The 19028-nt window shown below is 40.4% G+C and overlaps 1 protein-coding gene across 4 annotated transcripts in view; it reads left to right on the top strand.

Moving 5' to 3' along the window:
- The window catches only part of TOM1L1 (target of myb1 like 1 membrane trafficking protein), a 48081-nt gene that overhangs the window by 12842 nt on the left and 16211 nt on the right, over positions 1-19028 (top strand). For all 4 annotated transcript variants that reach the window (XM_049636453.1, XM_049636452.1, XM_049636455.1 and 1 more), the window contains 3 exons: positions 1304-1405; positions 2597-2713; positions 13454-13587. In XM_049636453.1, the coding sequence (XP_049492410.1) occupies positions 1304-1405; positions 2597-2713; positions 13454-13587 (353 nt within the window). The remainder of the gene's footprint in view (positions 1-1303; positions 1406-2596; positions 2714-13453; positions 13588-19028) is intronic.

The following is a 19028-nucleotide window of genomic DNA, read 5'->3' on the forward strand; positions in this document are numbered from 1 at the left end:
AGAACCAGGCACTCAAATGTCATTACTTGTTTCTCATTGCAGACTATCTTTTCCCACATAGTAGACCTAGCTCTCAAATTTTCATGTTAGAGCTTTAACTTTTTCAGATTCCAAGCTTAGAAACCTTGGAAAAGGGACCAACATGGGTCAGTCTTCTGCTTCTGAACAAATTAACTGAGATCATATAAGAACAGGTGGCTCCAGAGGGAAATCATTTGGGTAGACTAGAGGAGGGGGCCGTTTTCAAAAGAAAGAACTTGTGCTAGACAGGCAAGGGTCTCCACCATGGGGAGTCATCTGTCAAACTTGTTATTAATCCTGTGTCTATGGAAGAGTTTCTGGATATTCACATATGTTCTTTCTCAAGTTTGCAAATAATTTTTGCAAATTAGCTTTTGAACTTGTAACACTTTGAGTACTGATTATAATTCAGCTCTTGCTGTAATTTCCACAGTGTGAAAAACAGTCCTTCTTCCCTTCTGTAGATTGAGGAGTCCTGCCTTGATGGAAAAGTAGTTCATGTGTATACCTGAAGTCTGATCTTTGTGGAGGCTTTGTCCTGAAGGCTAACTCTTCTACTTGTGCAGGCTGTTCCCTGGCCCCTAGCCACCTGCCCCAACCTTTTACCTGCATGAGTCTGCTCACCACACCCCTTTTATTCTTTCTTCCAAAGTGTAATATAGTAGTGGCCTAGGACCTCTTACTCAATTGCTCAGTATGTGCTTTGGGGTATATATAATATGGGAGCATGTTAGGCATATTCTACTGTCGGCTAAATTAAACTCCCCATATTTACAAGATTTCTAGGTGACTTCTGTGGACCTAATGTCAAAACACTGGCCTGAGCCCTGTGCTTCGGGTTCTCCACTCAAGGTTGGAAATGAGGCATTGCCTCGGGGAAGCATTCATTAGTGGAGAAAGGAGATGTCTTGCCAGTCATGGCTTAAAAAGACTTGACAAGAATTGATTTAGGATTTCTTTTTAAAAACCTAAAGAGAGGGCAATAATCTCACATGGCAATTTATCTTGTAGATTCTTGGTATAAACTAAGAGCACTTTATTTATTGTAATTTAGTTAGTAATTGTAATAGCCATCTTTTATTGAATACTTTGTTATGGATACACTATTAGTACTGTTCTCAAAATGCTGGTTAGGTTGGACACTTGACAATCGACTTTGGGCCAACACCCTCTACCCAGGACTTTAGTTGAGAGGAGCAATTGAGCCATCTGAATAGAAAAGCTGGGCTTGGGGTGGCTGTGTTAATTCCAATAATAATATTTCCATATTTCACATTGGCAGACTGCTCACATCTCGAACCCGCCATCATCTGTTCCATCCGCACCAGTTCTTCCTACTGTGATTGTTCCCAAGAGCTCTACTATTACATTGGTCCCAGAACAGGTAACAACAGTGACAACTCTACTTATTGATGACTCTAAGTTATCAGCACTTCATATGCAGTTTGTTTGTTCTTCACATTGGCTGGTGGAGGGAGGCACATTATTACCCTCCCTTTACAGAGGAGGGGACTGAAGCTTAGTGATACTATGTGACTTATCATGGTTCAGTTCTAAGTAGAATGAATCCTGTGGATTCTGTCTGATTCTAAAGCCCAAGCTCTTAACCATTGTGCTTGGTTAGTGGTTGTCTTTGTGGAGACTAGGTTGTGGAATGGATCTTGTGTTGACTAGCCGATTCCTGTTGATCCTACTAGGACTGTCTATAATATACCATTCCAAAGACTTTGGTAAGTGGTAGCCTTATTTCTAGCATTAACTGGGCCAACTGAATTACATTTACTTTGTTGTCTATATCTGTTTATCAAAGACCCAGATAACCAGTTATTATTGATACTTATTTATGTTTTGCTATAAGGGAACTATCATTTAAAACTTTGAATTATTCAGTATTCTATAAAAATCCATGTGATTGATTTCTCTTAGAATTTAATGCAAGAAGAAAAAAAGTTTTTCTCTCGATTTTTTTCCTCCCTTTTCTAACACCATGGGAACTAGAAAATGCTAATTTTTTTTTCTTCCCATTGGTTTTGCTGCTGACATTTGCCATTTTGTCCAGGTTCCCGTAATAGTCACCTTCTCCTTTCTCCATATTGGTTCTAATCTGACTTTTTTCCATTCACTTTTGACTTTCTTAAAGCAGATGTCTAGATTTATTATGAGAGATCTCAAGTCCTTTTAGAAGGTAACAGATTGTTGAGGTGCCTGGGTGGCTCAGTTGGTTAAGCACCTGACTTCAGCTCAGGTCATGATCTCATGGTTTGTGGGTTCAAGCCCCACATCGGGCTCTGTGCTGACAGCTCAGAGACTGGAACCTGCTTCGGATTCTGTGTCTCCCTCTTTCTCTGCCACTCCCCCACTTGTGCTCTCTCTCTCCTCTCTCAAAAGTAAATAAGTGTTAAAAAAATGAGAAGATAATAGATTGTACATTTATAAAACAATTAGATATTTATATAAATTTGAAAATATTAAATTTTGCAAAAGACTTTTCTCTACTAGCAAATGTCCTCTTGGTAGCAGAAAACAGGGTAACCATTCTTTATGTGTCACATTGTGATTGTGTTGCTCTCCACAGATTGGAAAGTTGCACAGTGAATTGGATATGGCAAAAATGAATGTGAGAGTGATGTCTGCCATACTGATGGAGAACATTCCTGGGTCTGAAGACCGTGAAGACATAGAGCTTCTGCAGGTGTAGTATGATTTCATGGACAGTCAGTCACACCGTCTCTTAAGGTTTCTTCCATCTCAAGGCTGTAAGAATAACTAATATTATCTAGTTCATTTTCAGTTGATTTCTAAACTTAGCAAGGACATGCCAGGATGATTTTATCAAAAATGTAATAGTAACTTAGACATGGTTCTTATTCTCTCACAACAAATAATTTAACAACATTAAATCAGTTATAGCCTTGGTCGTATACAATCTGCACTAGTCACTAATTGTTTTTTTTTTAATGTTTATTTTGAGATGGAGCACACGTGTGCATGCAAGAGAGAGAAGAGGAGAGAGAGAGAGGGAGAGGGAGAGCAAGGGGAGGGGCAGGGGGAGAGAGAAAATCCCAACCAGGCCTGTCAGCACAGAGCCTGATGCAGGGCTCAATCTTATGAACTATGAGATCATCCTGAGCTGAAATCAAGAGTTGGATGCTTAACTGACTAAGCTACTCAGGTGCCTCAGTCACTAATTGTTTTAAGTATATACAAGTTGTCTCTATATCCATCCTTTCAACAAGCATATTGAGTGATGACAGTGTGGTAAAGGATATAGAAGCCAGGAGGTTGGCCTAGTCCCCAGGGAACTTATGTCTAGTAAGCAAGATTGTTTGGTCAACAACCAGTTTAAATAAAATATTTTAGATGCTGTAATATAAATTTGTTTATCATACATTGGGATCAGGGGTAGGGGCAAAGAGAATAGTGAGGGTTTTTGTTTATTTTTTAATGTTTGTTTATTTTTGAGAGAGAGAGAGAGAGAGAGAAAGAATGAGTGGGGGAGGGTCAGAGAGAGAGGGAGACACAGAATCTGAAGCAGGCTCCAGTCTCTGAGCTGTCCGTACAGAGCCTGACATGGGGCTCAAACCCAGAAACCGTGAGGTCATGACTTGAGCCGAAGTTGGATACTTAACTGACTGAGCCCCCGCCAGGCACTGCTCTGCGGTGGTACTTCTTGTGGGAAGTCTTGGATGTCCTGGATTATGCTTTCCTCTAATTTAGGAGTTAGGAAACCATGGCCGGTGGTCCACATGCAGGCCTTGGTCTGTTTTTGTGCCGCCTATGAACTCAGAATGGTTTAAAATTTTTAAAAGGTTGCCAAAAAAAAAAAAGTCATTTCTCAAACTCTATCTATGCATGCCTACTTCCGGAGATCAGCAGGGAGTCAGATACACTTCTTAAGGAACTCTGCACCACTCTCCACCCACTGTAAATGGATTTGAGTTTGTGTTATCTCTCAGGTACACAGGGATAAGAAGAGGATTTAAAACCACAGCTTGAGAGCATAAAGCTCCAGGTGAGGAGTGTTAAGATCTGGTCTTGTACAAGTCCTTGAGGACCTTATATGCCATGCCAGAGTGGGCCTGATGGCAGAAGGGAACCTTTAAAAGGGATATAAGCTGAAGGACAATATAACTGACATTGAGATGATAAACTCTAGAGAAGCAAGACCAAATTCTAAGAAATATTTGTAGACTGCATTTACCACTTGCGGTATATTCTATGGGGGGAAATGACCTCTGTGGTCAAGTAAGTTTGCAAAACCAACTACCTATTATGTTTCTTCTCTTGGAGGTTCATAGAGCTTATTAGTATAGTAAGGATGCCTAAGAATCTTTCTTTAACCCAACATTTTGAAACATATTTGACCAGACAATCCTCATTTGCTGAGTATGTTAACATCCTACAAAACATCAGTGTAATATTCCTTGAGAAACAACTCAATATTTTGGCACAGTGGCTTTAAGTGTATTGTTTTTAGAATCTTTTACATAGGAATATCATATTTTGCTAAGCATTCTTGGGATTCTTGGCCTTGGACTTCATTTCTGTGTGTATAATATGAAGAGCTAAGAGGACACTTAAAAAAGATAATATTAAAATGTCCTATTAGAATAAAAGGAAAATTAATCATTAAACATAGTTCCTTTGTAGTAATCCTTTTAAAAAATCCATAATTCAAGGTTTTTGCAGATATAAATTTTGTGACTTACGTGTGATGAGCATGTTAACTAAAATTTTTAAGTTAAATATCAAAGTAAGAATATGGGACAGATCATATTTTTAAGAAATGACCACAGCAGTATTTCTAGTGCCATGTGGTCTTCCCAAGCCTTTCAGAGCTTCTACAATGACATGATTTATGACTTTCCTCCCTGCTTCATCCATCTGTGGCAAACAATCCTCCATTAAAAGTGTACACAGAAACATTCCATTTAAACATGTGAATCCAGCTCTATACTGTGCGCCATCCTGGACAACACCAAAATGCCTTTTTGTGTCCCAGTGTTCGGGTACAGATGTTTGGTCACATTTTGCAAGGAGAACGCTAATACGTTGTCTTGATGCCAGAGTTTAGGGCTGTGTGTTGCCTTGAATAATAAGGAGTCTTGGGGTATAAAGCAACATTAGAATACCACTCATGTCCCATTGAAGTTGAATAGGTTCTGGCACCTGACTAAGCCTACTGAATGTGTAACTTTCTTCTTCGTTTTATGTTTTTCATTAGTAACACATAGAGCTCTCACGAGGAGTGCTATTCTTAATCTTTTGACAAGAATTGGAATCTTTTCTTGTACTCTCAATTCCCTCATAAAAGAAAACTATTTCTTTTTTTTACAACACTTATGACACCAAGTGTGTGAGCAAGTGTGTGAGGTGTTTTTTCTTCCCTCACGTTAAACCATTCTGACACTATCCAGAGTTGGCATTGACTCCACAGGTTAAGGACAAGACCATCCCCACTTCAGATGCCTGTTGCAAGCCTGAGTATCCCAGACTTTTGACTGACAAGCTGTAAACTGGGGGTTTCCACGATCTTCTCCATGGGATTGACAATTTCCTAGAATGCCTCACAGAACTCAGGGAAACATTTATATTTGTTGTTTTATTATAGAGTGTATTACAATGGATACAGGTGAATAGTCAGGTGAAGAGATAAGTCGAAGGTCCAGATGGTTCCAAGTGCTGCAGGAGCTTTTGTACCCATGGAGTTGGAATGTACTACTCTCCTGGCATATGGATGTGTTCACCCACTCTCTAAACTCCTTGTTTTTGGAGTTTTATGGAGGCTTTGTCATGTAGGCATGTTGATTATTACCTCAAATCTTCAGCCTCTCTCCTTACTCAGAGGATGGAGGATGGGGCTGATGTTCCAAGCTTCTAATCATGGTTTGGTCTCTCTGGTGACCAGCCCCCATCCAGGAGCCCACCGAGTCACCTCATTAGAACTAAAGATGCTCCTATCACCCAGGGAATTCCATGGGATTTAGGAGTTCTCTGTTAGAAACCAGAGGCAGAGACCAATACATAGATTTCTTATTTTACATATCAGTTGTAGCCATTTAGGTGTCCCCGCTGCATATTTGGGGTCTTTGATGCATCTTCCCATCTTGTTCAGGCCCCAGGCCTTGTCTCCTGCCTCTCAAGGTTGTTGGAGCTTGGCAAATGAGTGCCTTACAAGCCTTGTACCTTTATTGCCTCTCCTGTCTTTGGATCCTTTTTGTTTTTTCAGTGTTTGAGGATTTCTCATTCTTTCTTAAGAACTTAGGCATGTATGTTAGAATAATATATTGTATCTAGCATTTTTAGGTATTTTGTTATCAAGAAGATTTTTGGGATATTGAGTAAAACACTGTCCTAGAAGCCAACAACTATATAGCTTGCTTATTTAAAAAAAATTGAGGTAAAATTCACATAACATAAAGTTAACCATCTTGAAGTATATGTTGTAGTGGCATCTAGTGCATTCACAGTGGAACCAGTTGTCTTTGGGTCCAGAACCTTTGGAACTAGTTCTGAAAAGGAAACCCCATACCCATTAAGCAGTCTCTCCCCTGTTCTGTTCTTTTCCCTGTCCCACCTATCTGCTTACTGTTTCTACGGATTTACATATTCTGGATATTTTATATAAATGTAATCGTGCAATATGTGGCCTTTGTGTGTGGCTTTTTTCACTTTACTTACTCCACTAACCTTGTTTTCAAGGTTCACTCATGTTGTAGCACATATCAGAATTCCATTCGTTTAGTGGCCCAGTAATATTCCATTGTATGGATATGTTACGTCTTATTTGTGTGTTTATTAGTTGATGGACATTTGGGTTGTTTTCACCTTTTGGCTATTAATGCTATGAACGTTCATCCATATATATATATACACACACACACACACACATATATATATACGTGTGTGTGTGTGTGTGTATTTGTATTCCTATGTTCAGTTTTTATTTAACTTTTTTTCAGTGTTTATTTTTGGGAGAGAGAGACAGAGCACGATTGGAGGAGGGGCAGAGAGAGAGAGAGAGGGAGACACAGAATCTGAAGCAGGCTCCAGGCTGTGAGCTGTCAGCACAGAACCTGATGCAGGGCTCGAACCCGCAAACCATGAGGTCATGATCTGAGCTGAAGTCAGATGCTTAACCGACTGAGCCACCCAGGAGCCCTCTGTGTTGTTCTTTTGAGCCTATAACCTAGGAGTAGCTCTGCTGGGTAATATAGTAATTCTGACTCTGACAGTTCCTTAAAAAGTTAAACTGTTTTCCACGGTGGCTGCACCATTTTACATTCCCACCAACAGGGTACAAGAATTGTGGTTTCTCTGCTTCCTTGCCAACATTTCTTTCTTTTTTTTAAATAGCTGTCTACTAGGTGCCAAGGGTATCTCATTATGATTTTGATTTGCATTTCCTAATGATATTGAGCATCTCCATAGAGCTTTTTAAAAGGCAAATCAGATCATGTTGTCTTTGGTTGAAACCCTCCAGTGGCTTCCTGTGACGTGGAATAAAACCCCAGCCTCCTTATTCTGGCCACAAAGCCCTCTCTGATCAGCTCCTGCCTACCTCTCCTTCCACAGCACATGGAACTCCTTGGTCCACCTATACTGAACACCTTCCTGTTCCTTGGACACACCAAGTTTGTTCTTGAAATCTTGGAGGATTTCATCCTTGATTGTCCTTTCCCTCTCTAATGGCCAGCTTTTTCTCTTCACTTGGAGCTTAGTATGTTACTTCCTCCAAGAAGACTTTTTGGACTCCCCAGGCTTCAGACTCTAGATTTTTGTCAGCCACTCTCCTGCCCCATCACCATTTCATCCTCCACCCTAGTGCTCTGAGGCTTTTCTCGAATATTCGTTCAGCCCCCTTTGCCTACAAGAAGGGAAGCTCCCAAAGCTTATCTCACTGACTGCTCAGGTTCTGGCTCTCAGACCAATGCCTGGCATGATGTAGTCACTCAAAAAAAAATCTTTTTTTTTTTTTTTTAAAGTTTGTTTATTTATTAGAGAGTGAGCTAGCAGGGGGAGGGGCAGAGGGAGTAGGGGAGAGAATCCCCCCTGTCAGTGTGGAGCCCAATGCGGGGCTCCAACTCCTGAACTGTGAGATCATGACCTGAGCCGAAATCAAGGGTCAGACGTTTAACCGACTGAGCCACTCAGATGCCCCTCAATAAAAATATCTTTAATAAATGTTTTTCTCCCTCTAGATTTTATATGGCTTAAAATAAAAATCTTTATCCTCGCTACGAGAGACTGTATCTTCGTTCTTTTGTTTTCCACTTAGATGGTTGGTTGTCCAAATAACATCTAACGATTCATACCACTTCCATTCATTTCAAACACTCCTTCATCACATTCTATATTCTAATACAAAGATGTCTTTCTGGAGGCTGTTCCGTTTGATCTGTTTAGTCCTGTATTGGTATCATACTATTTTAATGATTCTAAGTACGTGTTTTCATGCCTTTGTGGAGTTGGTCAGTGAAACAGATGGCATGGCCAATTTGGATAATTTGAAGAGAGTTTAATCAAGGTACTATTTATTCAGCAAGATATTGCAGGGTTTAAGGAAACTACAGGAGCTAGTTCATTATCCTGTGCTATTAACTAATATCCCTACGCATAAATAGGCAAGAGGGAAGTTTTGCCAGAACTCAAAGGAAAGAATGATGAAGAGCCTTGAGAGTAGAGGTGCTTTTGGTGGAAGGAGTAGATGGAAAAATATCCAGATCTCACTGTCCTCTTTCCCTCCCATTTCCTGCCAGTGCCTGCTGTATGCTGAACTCCATCAGAAGGGAGAGGGCAGGGGACCTGGTGATGTGTTCCCTACAGGCCAGGCCCCAGGGCATAAAGCAGGGCAGAAGAGTGTGGCTGGGGGATCTGGAGGGCAAAAGGCATTCAACACATAGGAAGACTCTAAAAAAAAAAAAAATGATTGGCTTTTCTTGTACGTATACTTTACCAGTGGTCACAGTCTTATTATGCAATTTGTTTACATTAAAACCAGTCTCTGTACTTGGAATCTCTTCCGGTTTTGTCTGTGAGTGCTTAACCGGCTACCAGCTGTTCTGTTTATTTGCAGCCCCTTCCCTGTGTGTGGCCTTCCATCTGAAATCTAGTAGACTTTCATAAACTCACTTTTCTGTTCTTCCAGCCCAGGCTGAACAATCAAATCCTGAAGCCCTGCTAACTAGCCGGGCTCTTGCTCTTTGTTGGACACTTAAGCAGTAGAAGTATTTTGTGTGGTAGACCCCTTTCCTTGCCGCCATATTGTTCCTGGACTTTGAACTTGATTGGGGGTGGAAACTAGATTTATTTTCTTTATCTTTTTTATTTTAATTTTTAATGTTTATTTTTGAGGGAGAGGGAGACAGAGTGTGAGTCAGGGAAGGGCAGAGAGAAAGAGACACAGAATCCAAAGTGAGCTCCAGGCTGTGAACTGTCAGCACAGAACCTGACACGGGGCTCGAACTCGCAAACTGTGAGATCATGACCTGAGCCAAAGTCGGATGTTTAACCGGCTGAGCCACCCAGGCACCCTGGATTTATTTTAGATTGCCACATTGGGGTACAAAGATTCAGAGCTGCATCCCAGTCTGAGTATTTTGATGAGTCCAGAGTATCTACTCTGGTCACATGGATGAAAGATCGGAGCGTGAGTCTTGCCTTTGCTTTCTTGGCATTTTACACTTGGCTTTAGGCCAGTTTTAACTTGAATAGCCGACTTCCCTGGTACGTCCCATTTCAGTCTTCTCTTGTTTTGGCCTAGCCCCAGTAGGACAATGAAAGAAAAGAATGTTTTAGTCTTCAGTAGAATAAAAAAGCAAGCTCTGATTTTGAAGTACAACTGGAGAAAACCTTAGTCTAACTTAGCAGAGAAGTTTAAAATTTCATTGAAAATTTTAGTTGAATCTAAAATTTCATCCTGTAAGGATAATTTGTAACAGGTTGGGGGGGGGATGTAAAATTTAAAAAAGTCCTCTTTCACTAAACACTCTTACTGTCTTTACCATTCAGAAACTTGTGGAAGGGACTTTCAGTGTCACTGAGACCATCTCCCTTCCTTAACAAAAAGGGGTTGATGTGCCTATACAGTGGCAAGTCACGGAGATGGGGGGAGAACCTTGTTCTCCTGAACCTATGTTCTATCCATTATACCAGCTTGTTTCTCATTTTGAGCCCCAAATTGACTTTCTAGGACAGGTTGCTAACCAGTCTTTACATACCTCTCTAGCTGGGTTGGAAGCAACTTGAAGGCAGTAACTAAGCCTTATACTTCTAAATCCATATAACTATGTGTATTTATTGTACATGCTTTGCACACTGAATGAGTTCATTAAATTTCTGTTGAATTCAATAGATCAAATGCTTTTTTGTTGAAGAATTAATGATTTAGGAAAAAAGAGCTAAGGGGTTACTGAAGACAAAGGCTTTTGGAGAAATAAAATGTTGACCATATTTGGTTAGAGAAAAGGGTCAGAGGATTCTAATGAGTTAATGATCTTTCTGAGTATTGACGGTTAATTTGCTATTCACTCAGCTGATGTCTGTGTAAGGAAAAAAAAACTACGAGCAAGTTAAACTGAGAAATGTTCAGTTTTAGGGTGGGGGTTAGTTTTTATTTTTTTGCAGATAGAGACGTTCTCTGGGTCTCTTGCAGTCTGGGTGGGTAGGATTGAGAGGGAGGAAATATGTTATGGGCTGATAATAGGGGTATTGCCCTGCAGATAGTACTTCCAGAGAAGGCTTGCAAGAAACATATTTCTTCCCGCTTTTACTTTTTCAGGGCAGATATTCAGGCATTTCTGGTTTTCTTTTCATGAGTTGTGTTGTGTTGTGTTGCTGAACGTGATCCAGTTACCACTGGAATTGAAAGTGCGATAGCGCCTCCTCCCTTAATCCCTGAGTTCTCTGTGGAGGACCAGGAGCCATCTGGATATCAGGAGAGGAAGCGCTTAATGAGCTCCTTTTTGTTTTGCTCCAAAGACTTTCAAATTAATTGTTAAATTCCCTGAGAAGCCTGAGAAGCCTACCTTTGCTTTGATACGGTATTAAAGGGGTGCAATTCCAGGGGCTCCATGATGGACATATGCACCAACAGCTGTTGCTATGTGTTTTGACTCTCTCCCCTTGGCTCCCCACATCCATGGCCCTACAGGTGCCTGCTGCGGGGAACTTCTGACCTGTCCTCTTGGTTCATGGTGCTTGATCTAGGCTGTTTCCAGGTGGCTTGGCCCTCCTGTGAGACAGACATCAATTGCAAAGATCAGAGTGGGCTGGCTTTTGAAGAGGTTTTTCAAATTCTGCTTTGCAAACCTGCTGAGAGATGCGGTGTTCTTTCATGTTTCCATTCCAGCTGTCTTTTGAGAGGGCAAATGGAGGGTTTTCTTGTGACCAGGGGCTATTGATATTGGCTGCAAATTCATTTGAAATTAATTTCTACATTTTTGTCACAGGTATCTAACAGCCATTGTATTTCCTTGATCTTGACATTGCTGTAGCAAGGCTGCCAGTGATCAAGAAGGAGAACAATTTCATTATACTCACTAAGGGAAAAGTTCTCATTCATCATGGGGGTTATATCGAATGCCGTTCTTCCTTCTCTCTTTTGCATGATATTAGGTCCTGAGTAATAGCATGACTATTACAGGATTGTATTAGTTTTGTAGTTAAGCTTCTAGTGATACTTCCTTATGCAATCATTAATACATTTATTGACTGCCCACTGTATGCCAGACACCATGGGGTTTCAACTTTACCATTTTCTATTCTCACAACAACCCTACAAGATAGTTGGTATCTTTGTTTTACAGATGCATAAAAAAGCAAAACAAAATAAAACTGAATCTAAGATTTAATTAAATCCCATATTAGGTATGTATATGGAGAGGCCTTTGGTCTACTGAGTCTGAGATCTGTTTTCTTTGTACTATTCCAGGGGGTCATAAGTAAGCCCCCTCTCTTTGTTTTATTAGGATAAAACACCCATTTGTTTGCATATCATCCCTGGTTACTTTCATGCTATAATGGCAAGAGTTGGATAGTTCTCACAGAGAACATGTGGTCCACAAAGCAAAAAATAATATTATCTGGACCTTTAAGAAAAAAGTTTGCCAAGCCCTCCTGATAGTAGCCACATCATTAGCAAATAGGACAGTTTTTCTGGCTGCGTACTGCAGTGACAAAATCCAGAGCCTGTCTGTTCATCTGTCTATATCGTTTTTTTCATATTCGTTTCCTTTTGTCTTCTAAATATTTTTGTTAGGATTCTGTAGTGGGTAGGGGCTTTTACCTCTGAGTCTCAATGCCAGTTACTAATGGTTTGATGGATTTATTAAGTGATTTCCTGTCAGGACCTTGAAATAGATTGTTTGAGATTCTAAATGGTTTTGCCAACTGTAAGTTTTTCTGTGTGTCTGTCTGTCTCAAGGGGAAATGAGTCAGGTAATGGAATAGTCTGACGATTTAGCAAGTTCAGTAGCTCTCATTTTGAAGATGTTTTTGCCTGACCTTAATGTACTATTATGTTTACAAATTCTAGCTAAGGTAGGTTTGAAGAAATAGGAATATTAGTTTTATGCTCCTCAGCCTTGCCTATGAGGACGAAAGTTTTGTGAGGCAGCAGTTTTCAAATTGTCTGTGTACATAAACACTTTAGGATGCTTACTAAAAACACATGTAGATTCCCAGACCCTCAGTCCTGGAGATTCTGAATCCGTGGGTCAACTGTAGGTGTCCCTGATGCTTCTGAGGAGACTGGGGAGTGCAGTCCTGTCTTAATGCAGTGATTCTAGGTAGTCCACATAAGGATAGTATCCATGACTGTTTTTTTTTTTAATCTTGGTTCAGTTTACCTTGACATGTGAATGTTGTAAAATTTATTTATTTAAGTAAAACATCATAGGAAAATTATGCTGCTGTAAATGTATTTTAACTACTACTTTCTTGTACTACTGCTAATAGTGACAATAAACATTTTGTGTTTTATGTAGTGCTTTATAGTTATGGAGTTCCTCATTATACACATCTCATTTGCTTTTTATGTCACCCCTTGAGGTATAGATGTGGCAACTAATATAACTTTGATTTGTCAAACAAGGAAACAGATTTGGAAAACAAGTGATTTCTGTATTCTACAGCTAGTAAGCCATACCTCTAGAATTCCTGTACACCAGTTCTAATTTCGAGCCTGGTGTTCTGTGCAGTATACCATAGTGTCCTTATGACACCTATTTTGGTTTTTAGAGGAAAGTATAATCATATGCAACTCATTGCCTTCTGATAAGAAGGATAAGTTGTGCATAATTAAGTCCTTCAGTAATCTCCCATAGGTGACTCACTGCGGAGGTGATAACCAGCATATACAGATTGGCAAATCGGTTGTCTTTATAGAACTTCCCTAGCACGGAAGAAGAAATGTCTCTCCTTTCTTTGACAGAAGCTTTATAAGACATGTCGGGAGATGCAGGAGAGGATCATGGACCTGCTTGTGGTGGTGGAGAATGAAGACGTAACCATTGAGCTAATTCAAGTGAATGAGGATTTGAATAATGCCATCCTTGGATGTGAGAGGTGAGCTGATGGTGCACCCTCCCCTCTTCCAATTCTATTTTTCCCACCAGTTGCTCAGCATTCTTATAAGAGTGTCTACCAGGTGAACCTCAGTTAAGATCAAGAACAACTTCAGGATAAGGCCGCCTTCCTTCCAAGATAGGGAATGTTGTCCTGGCCTTCTGGGAGCTTGTGATATGGCTTGCAAGAATGAGAGCACATCTGAGCAGTGCCAGGAGCATTCTTAAGCACTCTCAGGCTGTATATAAACATTTGACCATGGTGGGGCTTGGACCTGATACTGTCTGCACAGAGTACATTGTAGACTCAAACAAATAAAGAGTGTAAACAAAGCAGGGAGATTTATTCTAAGTTTGAGATGGACAAAAACATAGAATGTGCACAGGAGATGGGAGGATATTTTATTTATTTTTTATATATTTTTTTTTTCTTTTCAACGTTTTTTATTTTTATTTTTGGGACAGAGAGAGACAGAGCATGAACGGGGGAGGGGCAGAGAGAGAGGGAGACACAGAATCGGAAACAGGCTCCAGGCTCCGAGCCATCAGCCTAGAGCCTGACGCGGGGCTCGAACTCACGGACCGCGAGATCGTGACCTGGCTGAAGTCGGACGCTTAACCGACTGCGCCACCCAGGCGCCCCATATTTTTTAAATAATTTTTTAAAGTATATTTTTCTTTGAGAGGAAGATCGAGAGCAAGCAGGGGAGGGACAGAGAGGAGACAGAATCCCAAGCAAGCTCTGCACTGCCAGCACAGAGCCTGATGCTGATGTGGGGATCAAACTCACGAATCACAAGATCATGACCCAAGCTGAAGTCAAGAGTCGGATGCTTAACCAACTGAGCCATCCAGGCACCCTGGGAGTATATTTTATATGAAGAAAATAGTCTGTGTAAAACCATACCAGTCAGTAAGGACATTTGGTATATGAACATAGATTTTTTTTTAATTGCCATTCAGAAAAGTATGAAGGCAAAATTGTAAATATACTAAAATGTTAGTGACAAAATTATTTTTTCCTAAATTTTTTTATCATTGTGATCATGTAGAGAACATATGCTTTTGTTTCTCTCTTGATTTTATTCATTGTATAACAAGTATTGGTATAGCCTATTTTTTTTAAGTTTATTTATTTATTTGGTAGTGGAGGGGCAGAGAGAGAGGGAGAAAGGGAATCCCAAGCAGGCTCCACACTGTCAGCACAGAGCCTGATGCCTATAGGGCTCAATCCCATGAACTGTGAGATCATAACCTGAGCTGAATTGAGTCAGATGCTTAACCAACTGAGCTACCTGGGTGCCCCTAGTATATGTTTTTTAATGCTTTTGATATACCATTTTTTATTTTTGTTTAAAAAAAATTTTTTTAATGTTTATTTTTGAGAGAGAGAGAGAGGGAGAGAGACAGAGCATGAGCAGGGGAGGGGCAGAGAGAGAGGGAGACAGAATCCGAAGCAAGCTCCAGGCTCTGAGCTAGCAGCACAGAGCCCGACGTGGGGCTCGAACCCATGAACCGTGAGATCATGACCTGAGCCGAAGTCAGATGCTCAACCAACTGAGCCACCCAGGTGCCCTATAGTTGCATAATAATAGTCCATGTTTCTCACAGTTCACTTATTAGGCATTAAGTTGTTTCTAAGTCATTCATCAAAATAAGAGTCTTATAATCTATTGTAATAGGCAAGCCTATAAGTCAGAAAAATATCTTAAATCGTACGTACAAATATACGCACTTGGAAATTGGAATAAGTACAGTGGAACCAAGTACAAGAGGTCTGTCTGGTGAGAATAGCAGCCGGACTTAATCTGGGTGGAGAGAAGGCAGGGGGAGTGTGTCTGAGGAGGTGCCATGTGAGGAGAGAACTGCAGAATGAGTGGTCGTTGGTTAATAGGAGCAGAGCAAGAGCTTGTATGGTATGTGAAGCTGTGGAAAGTAGACAGGCCTGGGGGGAGAATGAGCATCCAGAATCCAGCCCCAATCCAGCCCTGTGGCATGCCTAGACTGACAAGTGACATCTTCCTCTGTTTTCATGTAGAGTACTGTGTATAAACATAGCTTCATGTGGAATCTAACAAAAACAAAAAAACAAGAAAAGCAAAAACAACACAAAACCAACTAAGTTCCTAGGTGCAGAGGAACATGGTGGTGGTTGCCAGGGGTGGGGAGTAGGAGAAATGGGGGAAAGGGGGGTGTCCAAAAGTAAAAAAATAAAATAAAATAATTAAAAGCAAGGAACAGCAGCCAAATGTAATGTGTGGGCTTTATCCAACTTTGAACACACTAATATTAAAAAGCATTTAGGGGCGCCTGGGTGGCGCAGTCGGTTAAGCGTCCGACTTCAGCCAGGTCACGATCTCACGGTCCGTGAGTTCGAGCCCCGCGTCAGGCTCTGGGCTGATGGCTCGGAGCCTGGAGCCTGTTTCCGATTCTGTGTCTCCCTCTCTCTCTGCCCCTCCCCCGTTCATGCTATGTCTCTCTCTGTCCCAAAAATAAATTAAAAAACGTTGAAAAAAAAAAATTAAAAAAAAAAAGCATTTAGATACTAATGGGAGAAATTTGAGCATGGATAGAATATTAATATTTCAGGACTTAAGGGGGGAAATATAATGGTTAAATAGGTGGTTCAGTTGGAAAATGTCTTTATTTTTGGCGAATACCTTCTAAAGTATCTACAGATGAGGGGCATCTGGGTGGCTCAGTTGATTGAGCCTCCAACTCTTGATTTCGGCTCAAGTCATGATCCCAGGAGCATGGGACCAAGCCCTGCATGGGGCTCCATGTTGAACATGGAGCCTGCTTGAGAGTCCCTCTACCCCTCTCCCCCTTTCCCTCTCTCCCTTTCTCCCTTTCTCCTTCTCCCTCTCTACTCCCCTTCTCCTCCTCTCCTCCCTCTCCCCGACTCACGAGCATGCTCCCTCTCTCTCTTACTCTAAAAAAAAATAAATAAATAATACAAAATGTCTAGGGATGAAATGTCATAAAGTATATGATTTTAAATATTTCAGTGAAAAATCTATAAAGCAAATGTGGCAAAGGTACATAGTTATTAAATTTAGCTGATGAATAAAAGGGTGTTCATTATACTGTTCTTTTTACTTTCCTATAGGTTTGAAAGTTACCTAATAAAAAGTTAAAGCAAATGGACCTGGGTTAACAATTAATGTCACCTACATAAAACAACCTATTTTGGCAATTTTAAAATGTTGTATAAAACAGTTGTACATAATGAACCCATAGGTGTATTTTAGGAATCTGAGAAGAGAAACAGAAAACCCTAGTTCCAGGCAAGTCTCATGTTCTCTTTCCAAACCAATCCGTAGGACTTCCTGTGAAGTAATTCTAGAGCCTCTGAGCTCCCCATGCTTTTTCTAGATCCTCCTTTCTCAATAGGAGTGATGTTGGCATTTGGGGTGAGACAGTTTTCCCTTGTGTGGTCCCTCCTTAGTGATTCAGAAGGGAAATAGGGAATAGGACTGGATTCAAGTTTGTTTTTTGTTTTTTTTTTATTCAAATCTTGATGATTTGGGGAAAATTGCTTACTTTTTTAAGACTGAGGTTTGTTCCTGTTTGTTAAAGATACTACCACCTATTTGGAGGGTTTCATTTTTGTTTTGAAAATTAAATGAGTTAATGTATATAAAAGCACCTTGGGGAATGCTAGCCCATTGACACTCATTAAATATTTATTCTATCTCCTCCCCATTAGCATCCCTCTGGGCCTTTTAGAATTTTTTCCATTGATCAAGAATGAACCAGGAGAATCAGTGAAGTAAGACCAATAGCTATGAATAGGTTTTTTCCTTCACTATCTCGTATGTACTGCCTATCAGAGACAGCAGCCATTCATATGAAGGGATGACTGGGCGTTGACTGAACGGTGAACAAACTCATGCTGTTGCCTTTGTTTTCTGTGGTATGACTCAGTAAGTGGAAAAATAAGGAAAACCGCATGGTTTTCATCAGAGTGCTGCCTTCTGGTTTTCATCTTGGGGAATTCTATTACAAACCATTAAGACCACTGACTAAAAGCTTCCTCTGAAGGGAAATGTGTATTTACTTGGTCTAGGTATCAGGAGATTGGGTTCCTTCTGTGAACAGCTCATTCTCATTCAGCTCTGAACCATGTGTGTTAAACCCAACTTCAGTCAGTTGTGATATAGAAACACTGAAGTTTTAAGATTCAGAGAGAATTTTTTCACCTCTAAAGGATAATATTCTTGGTGTATTCATTTCTTATGGCTGCCGTAACAAATTATCACACATTTTAGTGTCTCAAAAAAGCATGAACTTAACTACCTTATAGTCCGTAAGAGCCTGAAATGGGTCTCACTGGGCTAACATCCAGGTGTCAACAGGTGCTATGTTCCTTTTTGGAGGCTCTCGAGAATCCGTTTGCTTAATTTGTGCAGCTTCTAGAGCCTGTCCACAGTCCTTGGCTCATGACCCCTTTCCTCCATCTTCAAAGACAACATCATCCAGTCAAGTTTTTCTTACATTGTTTCATTCTTGCTTCCTCTTCTGCCGCCTCTTCCACATTAAAGGAGCTTTGTGCTTACTTTGCTTGTCTGTGTAATCCAGGATAATCTCCCTGTTAAAGTCTCCCTTCCATTTGCCATCTATCTAACCTAACATATTCACTGTTCCGATGATGAGGATATAGAGATCTCGGACAGGGGGCATTTTTCTATTCATCACAGTCTGCTCTCTTGTTCCCTAAAGATTCACATCCATCCATATGCAAAGTACATTCACCCTATTCCAACATCCCCCAAAGTCTCTGCCCTTGACATCTAGGGAAGAGTTGTACAAATAAGAAAACAGAAGTTTGTTACTCAAGGCTGGATCTGTGAGTGTTGTTCATACCCAGCCCATAACTACCATACAAGAAACCAATGCCATAAGTAGGTGGAAGAAAAAACCATGTGTTTTAGAAAGGGAAAGAAGCTTACATGTTCCAATTTACGAACCCTAAGTGCATGTTCCAAACTTAAGGTGTGTAGGTTCTTTCAGTCAGTGTGTTATGATACTAATACTACATGATTCTGAAGCAACTCGCAGTTTGCAAAGCATTTCCACATTAATCCACTTGTATTATCTTTCTAGGGGTTGCCCCAGAAAATAACATTCTGAGGAAATGCTTCAAATGCTGCTGGTCTCTTTTAGTAGATGGAGAACTGGGATCAAAATTATATCCTGACACTTAAACCTTGGACTTGTGCCTTCAACTTCATTCTTCTTCCAAACCTATTGTTTATTTATCTGCTCCTCTTTTATTCCCAGTGAACAAACAATGTACAAGCAACTTAAGTTGTAAAAGGTCAATGTGTTTAGTAGGGATCAGGTGTCTTTATAAAAAATGAAGATAAACAGTGAAATTATGTTAAAAAAAATCTTTGTATTTTTATGGAACCTTATTTATAATGGCAGAATTGGAAGCAA

The sequence above is a fragment of the Panthera uncia genome, chromosome E1 (assembly GCF_023721935.1).
Source record: "Panthera uncia isolate 11264 chromosome E1, Puncia_PCG_1.0, whole genome shotgun sequence".
Taxonomy (NCBI): Eukaryota; Metazoa; Chordata; class Mammalia; order Carnivora; family Felidae; genus Panthera; species Panthera uncia.